Here is a 20,163-nt window from a genome sequence, read left to right on the forward strand (position 1 = left end):
ATGCATGACAGTATCAGCTGTTCCAGATGACTGTGTGATAACGCTCTCCACAGCCGATGTGAGTAAGACCTTCAAACAGGTCAACATTCACAAGGCGGCAGAGCAAGACAGATAACCTGGTCAGCATACGCTGACCAACTGGCAAGTGTCTACACTGACATTTTCAACCTCTCCCTGTCTGGGTCTGTAATACCAACATGTTTCAAGCAGACCACCATAGTCTATGTACCCAAGAACACTAAGGTAGCCTGCCGAAATGACTACCCGACCGTAGCACTCACATCTGTAGCCATGAAATGCTTTGAAAGGCTGGTCATGGCTCACATCAACACCATTGTCCCAGAAACCCTAGACCCACTCCAATTTACATACCACAAATCAAAATCAAATTTATTGATATAGCCCTTCGTACATCAGCTGATATCTCAAAGTGCTGTACAGAAACCCAGCCTAAAACCCCAAACAGCAAGCAATGCAGGTGTAGAAGCACGGTGGCTAGGAAAAACTCCCTAGAAAGGCCAAGACCTAGGAAGAAACCAAGAGAGGAACCAGGCTATGTGGGGTGGCCAGTCCTCTTCTGGCTGTGCCGGGTGGAGATTATAACAGAACATGGCCAAGATGTTCAAATGTTCATAAATGACCAGCATGGTCGTATAATAATAAGGCAGAACAGTTGAAACTGGAGCAGCAGCACAGTCAGATGGACTGGGGACAGCAAGGAGTCATCATGTCAGGTAGTCCTGGGGCATGGTCCTAGGGCTCAGGTCCTCCGAGAGAGAAAAAAAAAAGAGAGAGAATTAGAGAGAGCATATGTGGGGTGGCCAGTCCTCTTCTGGCTGTGCCGGGTGGAGATTAAAACAGAACATGGCCAAGATGTTCAAATGTTCATAAATGATCAGCATGTTCAAATAATAAGAAGGCAGAACAGTTGAAACTGGAGCAGCAGCACGGCCAGGTGGACTGGAGACAGCAAGGAGTCATCATGTTAGGTAATCCTGGGGCATGGTCCTAGGGCTCAGGTCCTCCGAGAGAGAGAAGGAGAAAATTAGAGAACGCACACTTAGATTCACATAGGACACCGAATAGGACAGGAGAAGTACTCCAGATATAACAAACTGACCCTAGCCCCCTGACACATAAACTACTGCAGCATAAATACTGGAGGCTGAGACAGGAGGGGTCAGGAAACACTGTGGACCCATCCGAGGACACCCCCGGACAGGGCCAAACAGGAAGGATATAACCCCACCCACTTTGCCAAAGCACAGCCCCCACACCACTAGAGGGATATCTTCAACCACCAACTTACCATCCTGAGACAGGGCCGAGTATAGCCCACAAAGATCTCCGCCATGGCACAACCCAAGGGGGGGCGCCAACCCAGACAGGATGACCACATCAGTGAATCAACCCACTCAGGTGACGCACCCCTTCCAGGGACGGCATGAGAGGGCCCCAGTAAGCCAGTGACTCAGCCCCTGTAATAGGGTTAGAGGCAGAGAATCCCTGGGACTAAACACCTCCCTCTGCAACTGGATTCTGGCCACCCCCAAGTGGTAAGGGTAGGTAACAACACAACCACCACGCTGATCCACAACACGGGGGCCCCTCAGGGGTGCGTACTCAGCTCCCTCCTGTACTCCCTGTTCACTCATGACTGCACGGCCAGGCCCGACTCCAACACCATCATTAAGTTTGCTGATGACACAATATTTGTAGGCCTGATCACCGTCAACGATGTGACAGCCTATAGGGAGGAGGTCAGAGACCTGACCGTGTGGTGCGAGGACAACAACCTCTCCCTCAACGTGATCAAGACAGCTGATGCTACTCTCTGTTATTAACTATGCATAGTCACTTTAATAACTCTACCCACATGTACATATTACCTCAATACCGGTGCCCCCGCACATTGACTCTGTACGGGTATTCCCTGAATACAGCCCTGCTATTGTTATTTTCTGCTGCTCTTTAATTATTTGTTATTCCTATCTCTTACTTTTTTTGGGGGGGGGTATCTTCTTAAAACTGCAATGTTGGTAAAGGGCTTGTAAGGTATTCGGCGCATGTGACAAATCATTTGAAAATCCCTTCCAAACCCCCCCCAAGCTCAATGACCCAACAATTCAATCTTTCCCTCTCTTCAACAATGTTTTAACTAGGCAAGTCAGTTATTAACAAATTCTTATTTACAATGACATCCTACCCCGGCCAAACCCTAACCCAGACGACACTGGGCCAATTGTGCACCGCCCTATGCTGCTCCCTATTATGGCCGTTTATGATACAGCCTGGAATTGAACCAGGGTCTGTAGTGGCACCTCTAGCACTGAGATGCAGTGCCTTATATCGTTGCGCCACTCAGGAGCCCCAATATAACAACACCTGCTCCACCATTTCATCAACCACACACTCCAGACATAAACCATTCACATTCTTGACAACCAAATGTAATGAGTTCAATGTACAATGTTCTAAGTGCAATCGAGCAAACACCACCTCGTTGTTCCTAATCTGACCTTTGAATTTTTGTCCACCGACCTTTCTTTGGAGGGCCTATATATGCTAGCCTTGTGCTCAGAGTCCCATCTCTTCTGTCACACATCTATCACAATGTCTCTGATCTTACATTTGGCCTCATCTCTACCCAGTGGAACATTCATATCAATTATATCTTGTTTCAAAGCTCTTTCAGCTAACTGGTCTACAATTGAATTCCCTTCCACACCCAGATGTGCTGGGATCTAGCAGAATCTCACTACTACACCCATTCTCTCAATTCTCCATAATAATATTAATACCGCCAATAGAAGGTCACTTCTATTAGATTTACCAGATTATAAACTATTCAGTACAGTCAGAGAATCTGAGTATACTATAATTCTAACAGGTTGTACATCCTCCACCCACTGGAGGGCAACTATTATCGGCAACAGTTCAACTGAGTATACTGACAGTTCATCTGTTAGTCATCTACATACAGTATATGCATATCAAATTCAGGAACGTAAATGCCTGCTCCTGTGTGCCCAATATCTGTGTCCTTGGGTCCATCTGTGAAAAGCAGTAAAAAAGCATAAAAACTTATACTAATGTAATTGTAAACTAATTTTCCTATATCACTGACTTCTGACCAATCTTTCCTTTTCTCTACCAAGGTTAGATCAACAACAGGATATGGTAGTAACCATGGAGGATCACCCCCTATTACCACAGAAGGGCCAACCTCCAACTCCCTCAAAACACTCTCATTGGCACGCTTTCCAACTGTCCAACCAAAACCACTTCCTTGTCTACTAGTATATTCCCAACAGTCATCTAGAACAGTAGCAGTGGGATGCTCAACCTCACAGCTTTTAAACCTAACCCAATAAGCGAATTACATTTTGTTGACGCCGTATATCCATAGGCATCTCATCTGACTCCACAAGTAAGGCACATACATATGTTGATTTAAATGCACCAATACATATCCTTAAAGCTAATTACTGGATTATGTCCTGCTTCTGAAGCCGTCTTTGTCGCTGTTCATAAACTATACACCCATAATCAATTGTAGTCCTGATAAGAGCGCTATAAATATCCATCAACGATTGTCTGTCAACACCCAATTCATAACAGAGACTGAGCGCATAAGATTGACCACCTTCTTAGACTCTGTTTCAACATTTATGATATGATCTTTCTATATATATCACTCATTGAACCATAGACCCAAATATTTGTTCTTAGAAACCCTCCCCATAGGCTAGCCATACAGAAACAACTATATTATCAGCAACTTTTTTATTCGAGAATAACATACAAAACTTCACCACTGACAATTTAAAACCCCAGTCAATCATGTTTCAACATCCACTATAGCTTGTTGAATAGATTTGATCACATGAGAGACATTCCTTCCCCTCTTCCAAATAGCTCCATCATCAGCATATAGGGTAGCCCCAATAACCCTACCTACATTCGAAAACACATCTTTAATCATAATGTTGAACAAAATAGGACTGATAGCACTGCCTTGAGGTATACCATTGTCAACTCCATAGTCATCAGATAAAATGGATCCAATTTTAACTTGAAAATAGCGATTAAATAAGAAGGCCAAAACCCAGTTATATAATCTCCCACCAATACTAAGTCTTTCCATCTTAATCAATAGGCCTTCTCTCCACATCGTGTCATAGGCCTTTTCAATGTCAAAAAAGACAGTAGCCATTATTTATTTCATGACCAGAGTTTTTTCAACTTCATTGCTCACCTTTACTAATGCACCCAAAGTAGATCTACCTTTACAGAATCCACTTTGACATTGACTCAATAAACCTCTATGTTCCAGGAAATATGACAATCTATTGACTGTCATCTTTTCTATCAGTTTACACAAGTTTACACAAGTGCTAATGGTCTATAACTATCAGCACATGAAGGGTCCTTTCCAGGCTTTACAAAAGGTATTACTGCACGTTTCCAACCAGAAGGTATAACCCCCAATTCAAGTGGACTTGCTTCTTCCAGTCATCTTCTTCAACATAGACCATACATCCCCCCAGCTCAGTACCCCTGCCTATTGTAGAGCAGAACTGTCTCCATGTATTTATCTTCACAGACTTAATGACCCTTGATCCTTTGGAAATCAACTAGACTCACAGGAGTCATGTTCTTATGCAACACTCTGTAAGCCCTATTTCTTTCTTGAATAGCTGCAGTGCACTCTTCAGTACACCAAGGAACCACCTTCCCCCCCCCCCCCCCCCCCCCCCCCCAGCTTAGCCGAAGCTTCAGGGACATGACTTGTGATTTTCTTCCCATTGAGAGTTTTCATGTTTAGAATCTTCCCTTGTTGAACATGGTCAAAACAAAATATTAACAGCCTACCATTACCAATGAACCGGGATAATGTGACTTCCCCTATCTCTTTCTTAATGGCATTGCTTAATCGAATAAGGTGTATATGAGACCCTGTGGTCACATCAAACATGATTACAACTTTCCACTCTGACACATCATTACTTTTGTTTTTCACTACCTTCACCCTCTTCACGTTCTCAACACTATAACTGCCAATGCTGACAGCAGCGCTTATAGCAGAGATATTCTTTTTCCTTTTACTTTTCACCACAGACCATCCAGGTCCATGACTTTCGTCATCCCCACACATACCATCGGAACTATCATCCATGTCGTCCACAGTCCAGCACAGCTGTTGCTAAAACCGCCTACCACAGTATAGAACAATGGATTATATATTTTTTGCTTCCTTGTTTGAACTCGAACCTCGCTCATCCAAGTTTCTGCATCTCGAAAGGTCATGAAGTGATGTCGAAGACCACGCCTCCGGAAATTCCAATAAATGAACTTGCAAGAATTGACAAATCTTGCATTTATTTCCTCATCACTAGGTTTCCATCCAATTAGCGACATATCATTAATTCTCAAACATTCGCCTAAAGACAATATGCGCATTTACCCCACCAGTGACTTCCACAAACTGACTTGTTTTGGATAAAAATCGTGATGACGTAGTGCACACAAATTGTAGTTTTTCGCTCAAGTTTTAATGTACAAAAAATTATTATAGAGTTCAATGTGTTTCTATTGCATTTTCAACACTACCAATAACACATAGATTTCAGTGGGAAATTTGCAGAAAGTGATTAAAGCAACTATCTCAAATTGGGATCTGGCCCTTTCATCTCTACTCTATCGACTTAATTAAATTAGTTGTGGTGGCAGGAGTATTCTTTAACTGACTTAACAATTTATTTCCCTTTCTCTTCCCACAGATTTGAACCTACTGGACTGGAGCAGTCGGAACCTTTTAGCGGTTGCCCTTTACAACAGTTTACCTGTGGGACGCAGACCAGGGTGACATAGTCCTCCTCGCACTCCATCTGCAAAGTTCATGTAAATGTCTGAAGTGAACACCCAGTACTCATCTAAATATTTGGCTTCATTGCAATGTTATGGTGTTGGGGAGAATAATTTGATGCTTTCTGTTTTTCAAATATTTCACCTGAATTTGACTTATCGTAGTTGTGGGATGTGGAGAACCAGAAATGTCTACGCAGCATGGCCAGCCACACTGCCAGAGTTACCAGCCTGAGTTGGAACGATTATATTCTCTCCAGGTAAAGAATCATGTCTTGAATGTCAAATTTGGAATAGTCAAGTCTCTGTCCTGCCAGGATCTTTTGTGATACTTATGCTCAAGATGTTCTATTATGTCTAAACAGGCAGCTCAATTCTAATCTTTTTCCCAATTATTCATCTTTTGACTAATCTGATCACTTCATTTGTCAACTGAGCAAAAATAGCATTAGTGTTTAAACATTTTATGCTTTGTTTTTTCAAGAGGCTCCAGATCGGGTCACATCCACCACCATGTGAGGGTAGCCGACCACCTCGCCCTGTCTGGGCACTCTCAGGATGTGTGTGGGCTGAAGTGGTCCCCTGACGGAAGATACCTGGCCTCTGGAGGCAACGACAACCTGGTGTATGTGTGGTCAGGTGTGCAGGATGGTAGTGGCCAAGGCAGCAGTTCTGTCCACTGCTTCAGTGAGCAGTCAAGGTGAACACATTTTGAACTTAAAAATATCTTGCTGTGAAATTCAAAACTACAATGTTTTTATTGAAGGAAGGAGTTGTTTGTATTACATGACACTTTGCTGCACACTAATTTATCTTACAAAAATGTTTTAGGCTCTGGCCTGGTGCCCATGGGAACACAACATTCTTGCTTCTGGACGTGGCACCAGAGACTGCCACATCCGCATCTGGAACGTCAACTGTGGCTCCTGCATCAATGGTCTGGACACTCAGTCTCAGGTAACTGCACCCACCTTGAACTCTAACAAAATGTACCTTGTTATTACCTCCAGGGCCTTGCTCAGTCATAGCAGCATGTGTATTTGCATACCAGCCATTTTTGAAGTTTTACTTTCCATAACTGCTATGCCGTATGATCTGAAGTTAACTAGTGTTCTAATCTGCCTTACAGATCTCCTCTTTGATGTTGATGTTTGCGCCAAACTACAAGGAATTGGTCTCCAGCCTCGGATATTCCCACAACAACATAGTCATCTGGTAGTACCCCTCCTTGACTGAAGTGGCAGAGCTCAATGGTAAGTGTCAAATCAATTTTTTGCTTCCTTGTTTGAACTCGAACCTCGCTCATCCAAGTTTCTGCATCTCGAAAGGTCATGAAGTGATGTCGAAGACCACGCCTCCGGAAATTCCAATAAATGAACTTGCAAGAATTGACAAATCTTGCATTTATTTCCTCATCACTAGGTTTCCATCCAATTAGCGACATATCATTAATTCTCAAACATTCGCCTAAAGACAATATGCGCATTTACCCCACCAGTGACTTCCACAAACTGACTTGTTTTGGATAAAAATCGTGATGACGTAGTGCACACAAATTGTAGTTTTTCGCTCAAGTTTTAATGTACAAAAAATTATTATAGAGTTCAATGTGTTTCTATTGCATTTTCAACACTACCAATAACACATAGATTTCAGTGGGAAATTTGCAGAAAGTGATTAAAGCAACTATCTCAAATTGGGATCTGGCCCTTTCATCTCTACTCTATCGACTTAATTAAATTAGTTGTGGTGGCAGGAGTATTCTTTAACTGACTTAACAATTTATTTCCCTTTCTCTTCCCACAGATTTGAACCTACTGGACTGGAGCAGTCGGAACCTTTTAGCGGTTGCCCTTTACAACAGTTTACCTGTGGGACGCAGACCAGGGTGACATAGTCCTCCTCGCACTCCATCTGCAAAGTTCATGTAAATGTCTGAAGTGAACACCCAGTACTCATCTAAATATTTGGCTTCATTGCAATGTTATGGTGTTGGGGAGAATAATTTGATGCTTTCTGTTTTTCAAATATTTCACCTGAATTTGACTTATCGTAGTTGTGGGATGTGGAGAACCAGAAATGTCTACGCAGCATGGCCAGCCACACTGCCAGAGTTACCAGCCTGAGTTGGAACGATTATATTCTCTCCAGGTAAAGAATCATGTCTTGAATGTCAAATTTGGAATAGTCAAGTCTCTGTCCTGCCAGGATCTTTTGTGATACTTATGCTCAAGATGTTCTATTATGTCTAAACAGGCAGCTCAATTCTAATCTTTTTCCCAATTATTCATCTTTTGACTAATCTGATCACTTCATTTGTCAACTGAGCAAAAATAGCATTAGTGTTTAAACATTTTATGCTTTGTTTTTTCAAGAGGCTCCAGATCGGGTCACATCCACCACCATGTGAGGGTAGCCGACCACCTCGCCCTGTCTGGGCACTCTCAGGATGTGTGTGGGCTGAAGTGGTCCCCTGACGGAAGATACCTGGCCTCTGGAGGCAACGACAACCTGGTGTATGTGTGGTCAGGTGTGCAGGATGGTAGTGGCCAAGGCAGCAGTTCTGTCCACTGCTTCAGTGAGCAGTCAAGGTGAACACATTTTGAACTTAAAAATATCTTGCTGTGAAATTCAAAACTACAATGTTTTTATTGAAGGAAGGAGTTGTTTGTATTACATGACACTTTGCTGCACACTAATTTATCTTACAAAAATGTTTTAGGCTCTGGCCTGGTGCCCATGGGAACACAACATTCTTGCTTCTGGACGTGGCACCAGAGACTGCCACATCCGCATCTGGAACGTCAACTGTGGCTCCTGCATCAATGGTCTGGACACTCAGTCTCAGGTAACTGCACCCACCTTGAACTCTAACAAAATGTACCTTGTTATTACCTCCAGGGCCTTGCTCAGTCATAGCAGCATGTGTATTTGCATACCAGCCATTTTTGAAGTTTTACTTTCCATAACTGCTATGCCGTATGATCTGAAGTTAACTAGTGTTCTAATCTGCCTTACAGATCTCCTCTTTGATGTTGATGTTTGCGCCAAACTACAAGGAATTGGTCTCCAGCCTCGGATATTCCCACAACAACATAGTCATCTGGTAGTACCCCTCCTTGACTGAAGTGGCAGAGCTCAATGGTAAGTGTCAAATCAAATTTTATTGGTCACATGCAGATGTTCTGGCAATGCTTGAAACTGCTATTCATTCACTATGTGTAAACTTAATGGCTCTGTGCAGTTGTCATTAATGTCAGTTGACAAAGAGCATTGTCTGACGCTGTAAGTCTATCGTAGTCCATCATACTTCTCAAATTCTCAGTGCAGCTCAAGCAATTGCTCCAACTATCAACCCATTAAAATTGAGGACTCGTACCAGAGCTGCATTGGTTGGGAATTGTGGGGAAGTCCGTGTTTGGGCTGTGTCTCTTGCAGATGGTCTCGGAGCACACATTTCAAACTAACCTTGGATTTATTCAGGTGTCGAAAGGTTAAAACAAACTTTAAACTGTTTTTATTCACCCCAGGTCATGAGGACAGACTGCTCGACTATTGCCACTGTAGCTGGTGATGAAACTGTCCGGTTCTGGAAGAGCTTTGCGCTGGATCCAGTCAAAAAGAAGGCAAATGAGATGAAGTCCACTAGCAGCATTATACACACAGCTATCCGATAATGGACTTCTGTATTGTTTTAAGTTATGGATCGCCTCTGAATTGTGTACTTTTTTTATTAATTTTAAAATATTTTCTTGCCTAATAACTAGTGTTATTGCAAATACTGTTAGGGCACTCAATGTTATTTGTAACCTTTAACTAGGCAAGTCGGTTGAGTTCAAAACCCTTTTCATTATTTTCTAGAGTGCATAATATTGGGCATGTTGCTGACTCAGCACAGTTCCTAGAACTTCTCCAATAGCTATTGCAGACAAATTCGGGTATGAGTAATGTTCCATGTCAAACAATGAATGCAATTTACCAGACATCCACTCTGATTACCCTATGCTGGAAAGCAACAGGTGAGGCCTGACCTGGAGGACCCTTATCAAGAATGCTGCTGTCTTGTGCCTCAAAGTAATGACTGAGTTGGTCAGTGACAAACACCACCTCTTTGAAAGTAACTGTATTTACAAGTGTGTTCCAGTCAAACCAGAAGAGTCCATTTCAAGCCTGGGTTTGAGGTATTAGTGACGTACAGTTAAAACACACAATTTAAAAGTGTGGCAAGTAGGGAATAACTGCCAAGTCCATAACGCCATTCATATTCCACGAACTGCAGATAAATATAAAGTGATCAGTAGCTAAGAGTATACTTTTTTGGAATCTTTGGCATTTCAGGCTCCTTCAGACAGTTGTTTCCCCCCCTTCCAAAAGGACGAAACTAGACTTCCTTCACTTTGCCTAGTTGGTTATGGCCATTGACACGATGTGCTGTCCCGTTGCTATTCCCCAGTGGCTTGCTGTTGATGACCACTATAACGGCATTCTGCTTTAGCTTCTCCATAGTTGCCGTAGGCAGCCGTTTCCCCTTCACGTAGGCCTGAATCCAGAAGTTGGAGAATAGTAGGAAGAAGAAGGTGCCATACATCCAGATAAGGTGAATGAACATGGGCACCTGAAAGTCACACTTCTCCATGAAGTAGTACTGAGAGATGTGAAGTGAGATCAGCACAAACTGGATCTATAGAAGGAAGAAAATATTGATGTGAAGTTTGCACAGGAGTCACCAATTCACAGCTATCCACAAATGCTCCCCTTTAACATACTTTCTTCCAATTGTACATCATTTAGAAATAACACCCACCAGCTGGATTGCGGTCATGTACTTCTTCCACCAGAGGTATTTTTGGAAGCGAGGTCCGGCAGCGGACAGGCCGTAGTAGGTGTACATGATGACGTGGACACAGCAGTTGACCATGGCATGGAACGAGCTCATTCCCCCTGCTGGAGGTTCAGAGTATTAAAACAAACATAATCCGAGAGTAAATCTTAAAATCACAGGGGGATAACAAAATAAATATGTTACTAAATGGATTTTGTTTAGTGTTCTTATTCCCTTGTAAAATTGCAGAAGATTCATTGTGATAAAGATTATTTAAACAACCCCCCCCCAAAAGTTAATGTTAAACAGGTTACATGACCAGCTGTAAGCACACTGCATTGGGATGAGGTCAGAGGTCAAGCTTACCAGGAGCAATGGTAATTCCCCACCACCACGTGAAGGGCATGAAGGAGTGATGGAAGACATGTAGAAATGTGATCTGGCTGTGTTTCTTACGCAGCACAAAGAAAAACTGAAAATCAGACAAGAGCTCAAGTTACTTAAAGCAAACATTGTTCAGAAATCTCCATTTGTATTTTACTAAGGGTGTCGGAGAAAGATGCAGTCAGAATATGTACAACATCTAAATGATTTAAGCTAGCATCAAACATTTTATTCACAATGTTCTGATAGAGAAATCGCTCTTACGGTGTCCAGAAGCTCAGTGAATTTAGAGAACAAAAACCACCAGGCCACTTGAACCATCTGACAAAAGAAGAAAAAAAAGTACAGACAATAAATAGCACAGAATAAAAATCACATATGCATATTTGAATGTAAAGTAAAACACACATTTCATGGAGATGCAATACAGATTCTCAAAAAAACAAGATATATACCCTTAGAGCCCGTGGGTTGCTTGAGTAGTCACACAGGTCACATCTCCAGGTAAAAGTGGTTCCCCATCCTGACATCAGGAACTGCAAAGGCAAAGCACAGAACTCGCTGTCACATCAATTCATAAATGCTGGGAAAAGTCTTACTACAGTATAGTATGTCTTCACAACAAGGCTCTTTGAAGAAGTTTCATTCTCCTGAATAACTAAATGCTTTGCTCACCTCATAGACTAGGAAGGCGTTTAGGGACACCATGCTGAAGTTATAGATGATCATGGCTGTTTTGAGGTTATATGGCTTGCGGTTGGCCATCAACAGAGGCCCTGCGTACAGCGAGAAGAACACATAGCCCATCAGGATGCTGGTCATCTGGAAGGGGGTCCGCATCAACGGGTAGGGCAACAACCGGTGGTCTGAGGACAAGAAATCAAGCAATTCAATATTTGAGACCACAATACAGGTTACACCAACAGTATGGTACAAACTGCAAATCACCAAATTGATGAAAATTTAAAATATAAACTCATGTGAAAGCACTCACCCGTTCTCTGCAATACATACTCATAAAACACCATAATATTGGATCCCACTTCTCGTAGCATCTTGATGGCCTCTTTTCTCCTTTATTCAGTCAATCAAAAAACCCTGAAATATACAGACAAAAATACAATTAGCTTGAAAAAAAACATTTGGTGATAATGGCAGGTTATGCCTACAGGGGATGCAATAATATGTACTGAGACCTATAGAGACGTAAGATGATGACAGCACTGCCACACGGCCTCCCACACTAAACAAACAGGCAGCTGCACAGGCCCATCATATACCTGAACACGAGGCTCTGCTTTGATGACGGACTGATAATAAAACAATACAACACTTGCTTTATTGGTCATTTGCACAGATATACTTTCTTATTGTTGTCACCGTAGTACCCAACATGACACATCACAGGCTGGAAGCAGCACAGGGGCTGCGGCAGCACAATGCGGTAGGTAGTATAAGGGGATATTGATAGACAAACAAAAGCTTCACGACAATAAAAACAGTTGCAGAGGGCACTTTAGTCCATTTGGCCATGTACTGTATGTCAGTCAATGTCAAATAGATCCTACTGGGAATATTCATAGGTAGCCTTTGTAATATTACTGTCACTTTTCTATAATAGCCAAGTGTTATATTCAACTATAAGCCATGGATATAAAATCAGACTTGGGTTCAAATACTATTTCAAATATACTACCATTCAAAAGTTTGGGGTCACTTAGAAAGGTCCTTATTTTTGAAAGAAAAATCATTTTTTTTGTCCATTAAAATAACATCAAATTGATCAGAAATACAGTGTGGACATTGTGAATGTTGTAAAAGACTATTGTAGCTGGAAACGGCAGATTTTGAATGGAATATCTACATAGGCGTACAGAGGCCCATTCAGCATCAGCAACCATCACTCCTGTGTTCCACTGGCACGATGTGATTGCTAATCCTAGTTTATCATTTTAAAAAGGCTAATGATCATTAGAAAACCCTGTTGCAATTATGTTAGCACAGCTAAAAACGGTTGTCCTGCTTGAAGCAATAAAACTGGCCTTCTTTAGACGAGTTGAGTATCAGCATTTGTGGGTTAGATTACAGGCTCAAAATGGGCAGAAACAAAGAACTTCCTTCTGAAATTCGTCAGTCTATTCTTGTTCTGAGAAATTAAGGCTTTTCCATGCTAGAAATGGCCAAGAAACTGAAGATCTGGTACAACGCTGTGTATTACGCCCTTCACAGAACAGCGCAAACTGGCTCTAACCAGAACAGAAAGAGTGGGAGGCCCCGGTGCACAACTGAGCAAGAGGACAAGTACATTAGTGTCTAGTTTTAGAAAGACACCTCACAAGTCCTCAACTGGCAGCGTCATGAAATAGTACCCACAAAACACCAGTCTCAACGTCAACAGTGAAGAGGCGACTCCCGGTAGCGCCTCCATGCTCTGGACACTACGCTGACAGACACAGCAAACCTTCTTGCCACAGCTCGCATTGATGTGCCATCCTGGATGAGCTGCACTACCTGAGCCACTTGTGTGGGATGTAGACTCCGTGTCATGCTACCACTAGAGTGAAAGCACCGCCAGCATTCAAAAGTGACCAAAACATTAGCCAGGAAGCATAGGAACTGAGAAGTGGTCTGTGGTCACCACCTGCAGAACCATTCCTTTATTGGGGGTGTCTTGCTAATTGCCTATAATTTACACCTGTTGTCTATACCATTTGCACAACAGCATGTCAAATGTATTGTCAATCAGTGTTGCTTCCTAAGTGGACAGTTTGATTTCACAGAAGTGTGATTGACTTGGACTTACATTGTGTTGTTTAAGTGTTCCCTTTATTTTTTTAGCAGTATAAACACTGGTTTGCTGTGTCTGTCAGCGTAGTGTCCAGAGCATGGAGGCGCTACCAGGAGACAGGCCAGTACATCAGGAGATGTGGAGGAGGCCGTAGGAGGGCAACAACCCAGCAACAGGACCGCTACCTCCGCATTTGTGCAAGGAGGAGCAGGAGGAGCACTGCCAGAGCCCTGCAAAATGACCTCCAGCAGGCCACAAATGTGCATGTGTCTGCTCAAACGGTCAGAAACAGACTCCATGAGGGTGGTATGAGGGCCCGATGACCACAGGTGGGGGTTGTGCTTACAGCCCAACACCGTACAGGACGTTTGACATTTGCCAGAGAACACCAAGATTGGCAAATTCGCCACTGGCGCCCTGTGCTCTTCACAGATGAAAGCAGGTTCACACTGAGCACATGACAGAGTCTGGAGACGCTGTGGAGAACGTTCTGCTGCCTGCAACATCCTCCAGCATGGCCGGTTTGGCGGTGGGTCAGTCATGGTGTGGGGTGGCATTTCTTTGGGGGGGCCGCACAGCCCTCCATGTGCTCGCCAGAGGTAGCCTGACTGACATTAGGTACCGAGATGAGATCCTCAGACCCCTTGTGAGACCATATGCTGGTGCGGTTGGCCCTGGGTTCCTCCTAATGCAAGACAATGCTAGACCTCATGTGGCTGGAGTGTGTCAGCAGTTCCTGCAAGAGGAAGGCATTGATGCTATGGACTGGCCCGCCCGTTCCCCAGACCTGAATCCAATTGAGCACATCTGGGACATCATGTCTCGCTCCATCCACCAACGCCACGTTGCACCACAGACTATCCAGGAGTTGGCAGATGATTTAGTCCAGGTCTGGGAGGAGATCCCTCAGGAGACCATCCGCCACCTCATCAGGAGCATGCCCAGGCGTTGTAGGGAGGTCATACAGGCACGTGGAGGCCACACACTACTGAGCCTCATTTTGACTTGTTTTAAGGACATTACATCAAAGTTGGATCAGCCTGTAGTGTGGTTTTCCACTTTAATTTTGAGTGTGACTCCAAATCCAGACCTCCATGGGTTGATAAATTTGATTTCCATTGATAATTATTGTGTGTTTGTTGTCAGCAGATTCAACTATGTAAATAAAAAAGTATTTAATATGAATATTTAATTCATTCAGATCTAGGATGTGTTATTTTAGTGTTCCCTTTAATCTTTTGAGCAGTGTATATTAAACAGTTTAATCAATTTCAGAATTAGGCTGTAACGTAACAAAATGTGGAAAAATTAAAGGGGTCTGAATACTTTCTGAATGCACTGTATAATACATCTACTATATAGGCTTTAGCATAGAGTCAAACTAAAATCAATCTGTCCACTTAAGTAATAAAATCATATTCTCACAAACAGACAATGATTTATCAGTGACCCAAGCCTTGCTCAAATCATCCCCACCATGTTGTCATTGAGCTGTCAAGAATCCCAGAAAAGTGAGAAAAAAAAATGCCCATATTAACATATGTAGCCTACGTAATTAACAATGTTCATGAAATCGATAACTAGTAACATAACATTCATATACTGACTATCTCTGAACTCAAATACTATAATACCTTTGATGATACAGTGGTAGCAATACATGGTTTCAACATCTTCAGAAGAGGCAGGAATGCCCATGGTAGGAGGTGTTGCCGTTTATGTTCAGTCATATTCCTGTAAAGCTTAGAGAAGATCTCATGTCAAATGCTGTTGAAGTAATATGCCTACAGGTTCACCTGCCTCACCTAAAGCCCATTCTTGTAGGTAGTTGCTATAGACCACCAAGTGCTAATTGTCAGTATCTGGATAATGTGTGAAATGCTTGATAATGTATGTAATATCAACCTAAATATTGACTAGCTGTCAAGCTGCCCACCCCAAAAAGCTTCAAACTGTAACCAGTGCCTGCAACCTGGTTCAGGTTATCAGTGAACCTACCAGTGTATTTACAAACAGCATAGGGATGTATTGATCACATCTTTACTAATGCTGCAGAAATATGCTCTAAAGCAGTATCCAAATCCATAGGATGTATAGATAATAATATAGTAGCCATATCTAGAAAAACCAAAGTCTGGTCCTAATATAGTGTATATGAGGTCATACAAGAAGTTCTATGCTGAAGATGTAAAGCATATTTACTGGTCTGGGGTATGTAATGAGGAGCAACCAAACACTACACTGGACACGTTTATGAAATGAATCATTTCAGTTACTAATAAGCATGCACCCACTAAGAAAATGACTAAACTTAGAAATCCCAGTGGATTGAGGAATTTAAACATTTTATGGTTGAGAGGGATGAGGCTAAATAAATGGCAAACAAGTCTGGCACATCCATGCATAACTGACCAAATAACGAAAGACAAGCATTATAATTTTGCATTCTAAAATGTGAGTGTGGAAGAGGTGAAAATGTTTTGGTCTATCAATAATGACAAGCCACCGGGGTCTGACAACTTGGATGGAAAATTACTGAGGATGTTATTGCCAGTCCTATTTGACATCTCTTCAATCTAAGAAAGTGTGTGCCCTCAGGCCTGGAGGGAAGCTAAAGTCATTCCACTACCAAAGAATAGTAAGTCCCCCTTTAGTAGCTCAAACAGCGAACTAATCAGCCTGTTTCCAACCCTTAGTAAACCTTTGGGGATGAAAAAAATGGTGTTTGTTCAGATATGCCATTTCACAGAAAAAGAAAAAAAAATTAAATACAACACATTTTCTGAATGATTATACGAAGGGCATTCCACATGTACGGCACTTACACAAATTACGGATGATTGGCTACAATAAATTGATAATAAAAAAGGTGGGAGCTGTTTTGTTAGACTTCAGTGGCTGACATTGTTGATCATAATCTGCTGCTGGGAAAACTTCTGCTATATTGTGGATCGAGAGTTACCCATCTAACAGAACACCAAGGGTGTTCTTTAATGGAAGCCTCTCCAACATAATCTAGGTAGAGTCAGGCATTACCCAGGGCAGCGGTCTAGGCCCCTTACCTTTTTCAATCTTTACTAATGACCTACCACTGAGAAAGCCTGATCGCTATGTATGCTGATGACTTAACATTATACACGTCAGATACCACAGCAAGTGAAATCACTGCAACACTTAAATAGCTGCAGTCAGTTTCAGAATGGGTGTTAAGAAACAAGTTAGTACTAAATATTTCTAAAACTAAAAGCATTGTATTTGGGATTCACTAAAACCCAAACAAAACCTTATGAATAATGTGGATATTGAGCAAGTTGAGGAGACTAAACTGCTTGGGGAAAGCCTGGATTGTAAACTGTCAGGGTCAAAACATATTGATGCCACAGTAGCGAAGATGGGGAGAGGTCTTTCCATAATAAAGCTCTGCTCTGCCTGCTTAAGAACGCGATAAACAAGGCAGGTCCTACAGGCCCTAGTTTTGTGGCACCTGGACTACTGTTCAGTCATGTGGTCATGTGCCACAAAGAGGGACTTACAATTGGCCAAGAACAGGACTGCACGGCTGGCCCTTAGATGTAGAGCGAACATTAATAAAGATGCATGTCAATCTCTCCTGGCTCAAAGTAGAGGAGAGATTGACTCCATCACTACAGAAGTATCAACATATTGATTGCACCGAGCGGTCTGTTTAAACTACTACTAGCACACAGCAGGGTCTGAAGAGACAGACACGCATACACACGATAACATACGCACTATACACACACATGTACAAAAGGGCACACCCTTAATGTCTTATGAAATGTAATGTTTTTTAAAATTATATATAGCTGCTAATACAAGATGGCAGTAGTTTTACAAAGTGCTTGTTCAGCAGTATTTAACATTTCCTTAGCTACTCCTTAGACAATTAAGTGTTCTCTCAATGACTAACATAGACAGTCAAACAGGTGAGGCAGAGGCAGAGAGGTGAACTGGTTTGAACAGCCAGTATGTGGTATGAGGTCACTAGATAGGAATGGATGAGGAGTTGATTGAGAAAAATGACAGGAAGATGGAATGGGATGGAGGTGAGCCGGCAAACTAAGGACAGAGAGAGCGAGAGAGAGAATGAATGTGGGACACTACTATTTGTCATTTCCATACATTGCAATAAAACCAATTGCACACATGACAAAGATGGGACAGTGTCATCATATCCACCAAGGGTCTCAATACTCGACCTACAGGTAAAAGTGTCATCATATCCAGTGTCATCATATCCACCAAGGGTCTCAATACAAGACCTACAGGTAAAAGTGTCATCATATCCACCAAGGGTCTCAATACAAGACCTACAGGTAAAAGTGTCATCATATCCAGTGTCATCATATCCACCAAGGGTCTCAATACAAGACCTACAGGTAAAAGGAAAACCTGCCCTGACAGTTTGGGTATGTGTTATAAGAGTAAAAATCTTGAAGTAAAGTAAATAGACAGCAGTGTTAGATGGAGTATAACACTGAGCATCACTGGTAACACAAGACTCACCTGCCGAGTTGTCCTCAGTACTCTCCCCAAATCGTCAGTCCTTCAGGCACATATACAAGAGAGTCACAACCACTGAGCTCACAATGATCCAGGCCCAGCAAAACAGAAGAGTCAAAGAGAGATTAACTGAAAAAAAAGAGTGCTTGTTTCTTCCTTGAAGTCCTCAAATGTTTGACGGTCTAGAAATAGGCCACATAAAGCCAGGGCAGATTAAGTCAGAAAGAGAGAGATGAGGACAGCTATATGACTCATTCAACTCAGATTTAAACCCTCAAGGCCAAGCACACTACTTAGTGACACCCAGTTTCAGGACCACACCCTGTTTCAACATCTAGACTCACGCTCCCCTAACCACTACCTCTCTCTGATTGGTTCAGCAGAAAAAGAGGGATTGGCCATTGGTCATCTGAGAAGGTTGTGTATCTGAAGGTAGTAAGTGAGGGAGAATCCAGTAGCGACCTCTTGAGAGTTTGAATGGTGTCTTTGTTAAACAATGGCCCCCCATCACATAGCACACATGTATGTAACAAAAACTAACATCCCATATGTGACAAGAATGACTAATGAAAATGTAAAAGGATTGGAAAATAGCTGTCTTCCCATTGCTTGGGAGCTCAACATAAAATTGCAAAGCATTGATATTCAGGAATAATTTGCTAGCAACAATATAATTTGAGGAACTTTGCTCTCAGAATTTTTAGTACATGTTAGTGATATTGAAGTTTGAGAAAACATCCATTTCTGATGCTCCTATAATTTCCCTGTTTCAATTAGTATCATCATCAATCTTTTCATCATTGTAATTCTGATCATCATAATCATAAAACCCAATCATCAACCCAGAGTCAGAGCTACAGGTGAATAATTATGAGGCATGGGGATTTGACAGTGAATAATGGGGATTTAATGTGTCCCTACCCTGCCTGAGGGATCGTCACCCAGCGACAGGCACGGAGTTTGCGCTGGTGGGTCCTACTTACTGTACACCGCCACAGTATGACAGGTTCCACTATCTCCCAGTAGCACTGGTTCTACCTGTTCCTCAGGCACTGAGAACTGGTGATGGGCGTGGTAGTGGAAGAACTGCCTTGAAATGTACTCACTCATCCTTACACTGGAATTAAAGGGCGACTGGAATGAGAAGAATCTGGAAACGAGCAGTGTACAGGCAAAAAAAGAACATAAAAAAAGACATTGAGAACTGTGTTGGTTTACACAGTTCTTTAGGACTTTCACTGGGGGAAAGCATACGGGGGGATACTCTGTAAAAGGCCATATACCATCATCATTACGTGATGATTACCTGGCTGCTTACAGTTCATTTCCACATAACACAATTTGGATAGCTACATTAGCATTGCTTTCATGTGGGTGTTAGCAAGCAATCAGGCTAGGTAGTGCTAGAAACAGTTGAAGTCGGAAGTTTACATACACCTTAGCCAAATACATTTAAACTCAGTTTCACAATTCCTGACATTTTATCCTAGTAAAAATTCCCTGTCTTAGGTCAGTTAGGAACACCACTTTACTTTAAGAATGTGAAATGTCAGAACAATAGTAGAGAGAATGCTTTATTTCAGCTTTTATTTCTTTCACCACATTCCCAGTGGGTCAGAAGTTTACATACATTAAATTAGTATTTGGTAGGACTGCCTTTAATTGTTTAACGTGGGTCAAACGTTTCAGGTAGCCTTCCACAAGCTTCCCACAATAAGTTGGGTGAATTTTGGCCCATTCCTCCTGACAGAGCTGGTGTAACTGAGTCAGGTTTGTA

General features: G+C 42.3%; 1 protein-coding gene and 2 pseudogenes across 1 annotated transcript; 2 read left to right on the forward strand and 1 right to left on the reverse strand.

Annotated features, from left to right (window-relative positions):
* The first annotated feature begins 5,455 nt into the window (after positions 1-5,455).
* On the forward strand, positions 5,456-7,087 carry LOC109874711 (cell division cycle protein 20 homolog; annotated as a pseudogene).
* A 259-nt stretch (positions 7,088-7,346) lies between these two features.
* On the forward strand, positions 7,347-9,545 carry LOC109874712 (cell division cycle protein 20 homolog; annotated as a pseudogene).
* LOC109875135 (elongation of very long chain fatty acids protein 1-like) lies at positions 9,014-18,663 on the reverse strand. The gene is made up of 8 exons (XM_020467352.2): positions 18,390-18,663; positions 12,069-12,172; positions 11,750-11,940; positions 11,530-11,610; positions 11,339-11,395; positions 11,057-11,162; positions 10,673-10,812; positions 9,014-10,549 (listed from the first exon to the last, which is right to left on the reverse strand). Exons 2-8 carry the CDS (start codon positions 12,127-12,129, stop codon positions 10,250-10,252), a joined length of 936 nt encoding a protein of 311 aa, XP_020322941.1. The 5' UTR covers positions 12,130-12,172; positions 18,390-18,663; the 3' UTR covers positions 9,014-10,249.
* Positions 18,664-20,163: the final 1,500 nt, after the last annotated feature.

Source organism: Oncorhynchus kisutch, linkage group LG30, assembly GCF_002021735.2.
Source record: "Oncorhynchus kisutch isolate 150728-3 linkage group LG30, Okis_V2, whole genome shotgun sequence".
Taxonomy (NCBI): domain Eukaryota; kingdom Metazoa; phylum Chordata; class Actinopteri; order Salmoniformes; family Salmonidae; genus Oncorhynchus; species Oncorhynchus kisutch.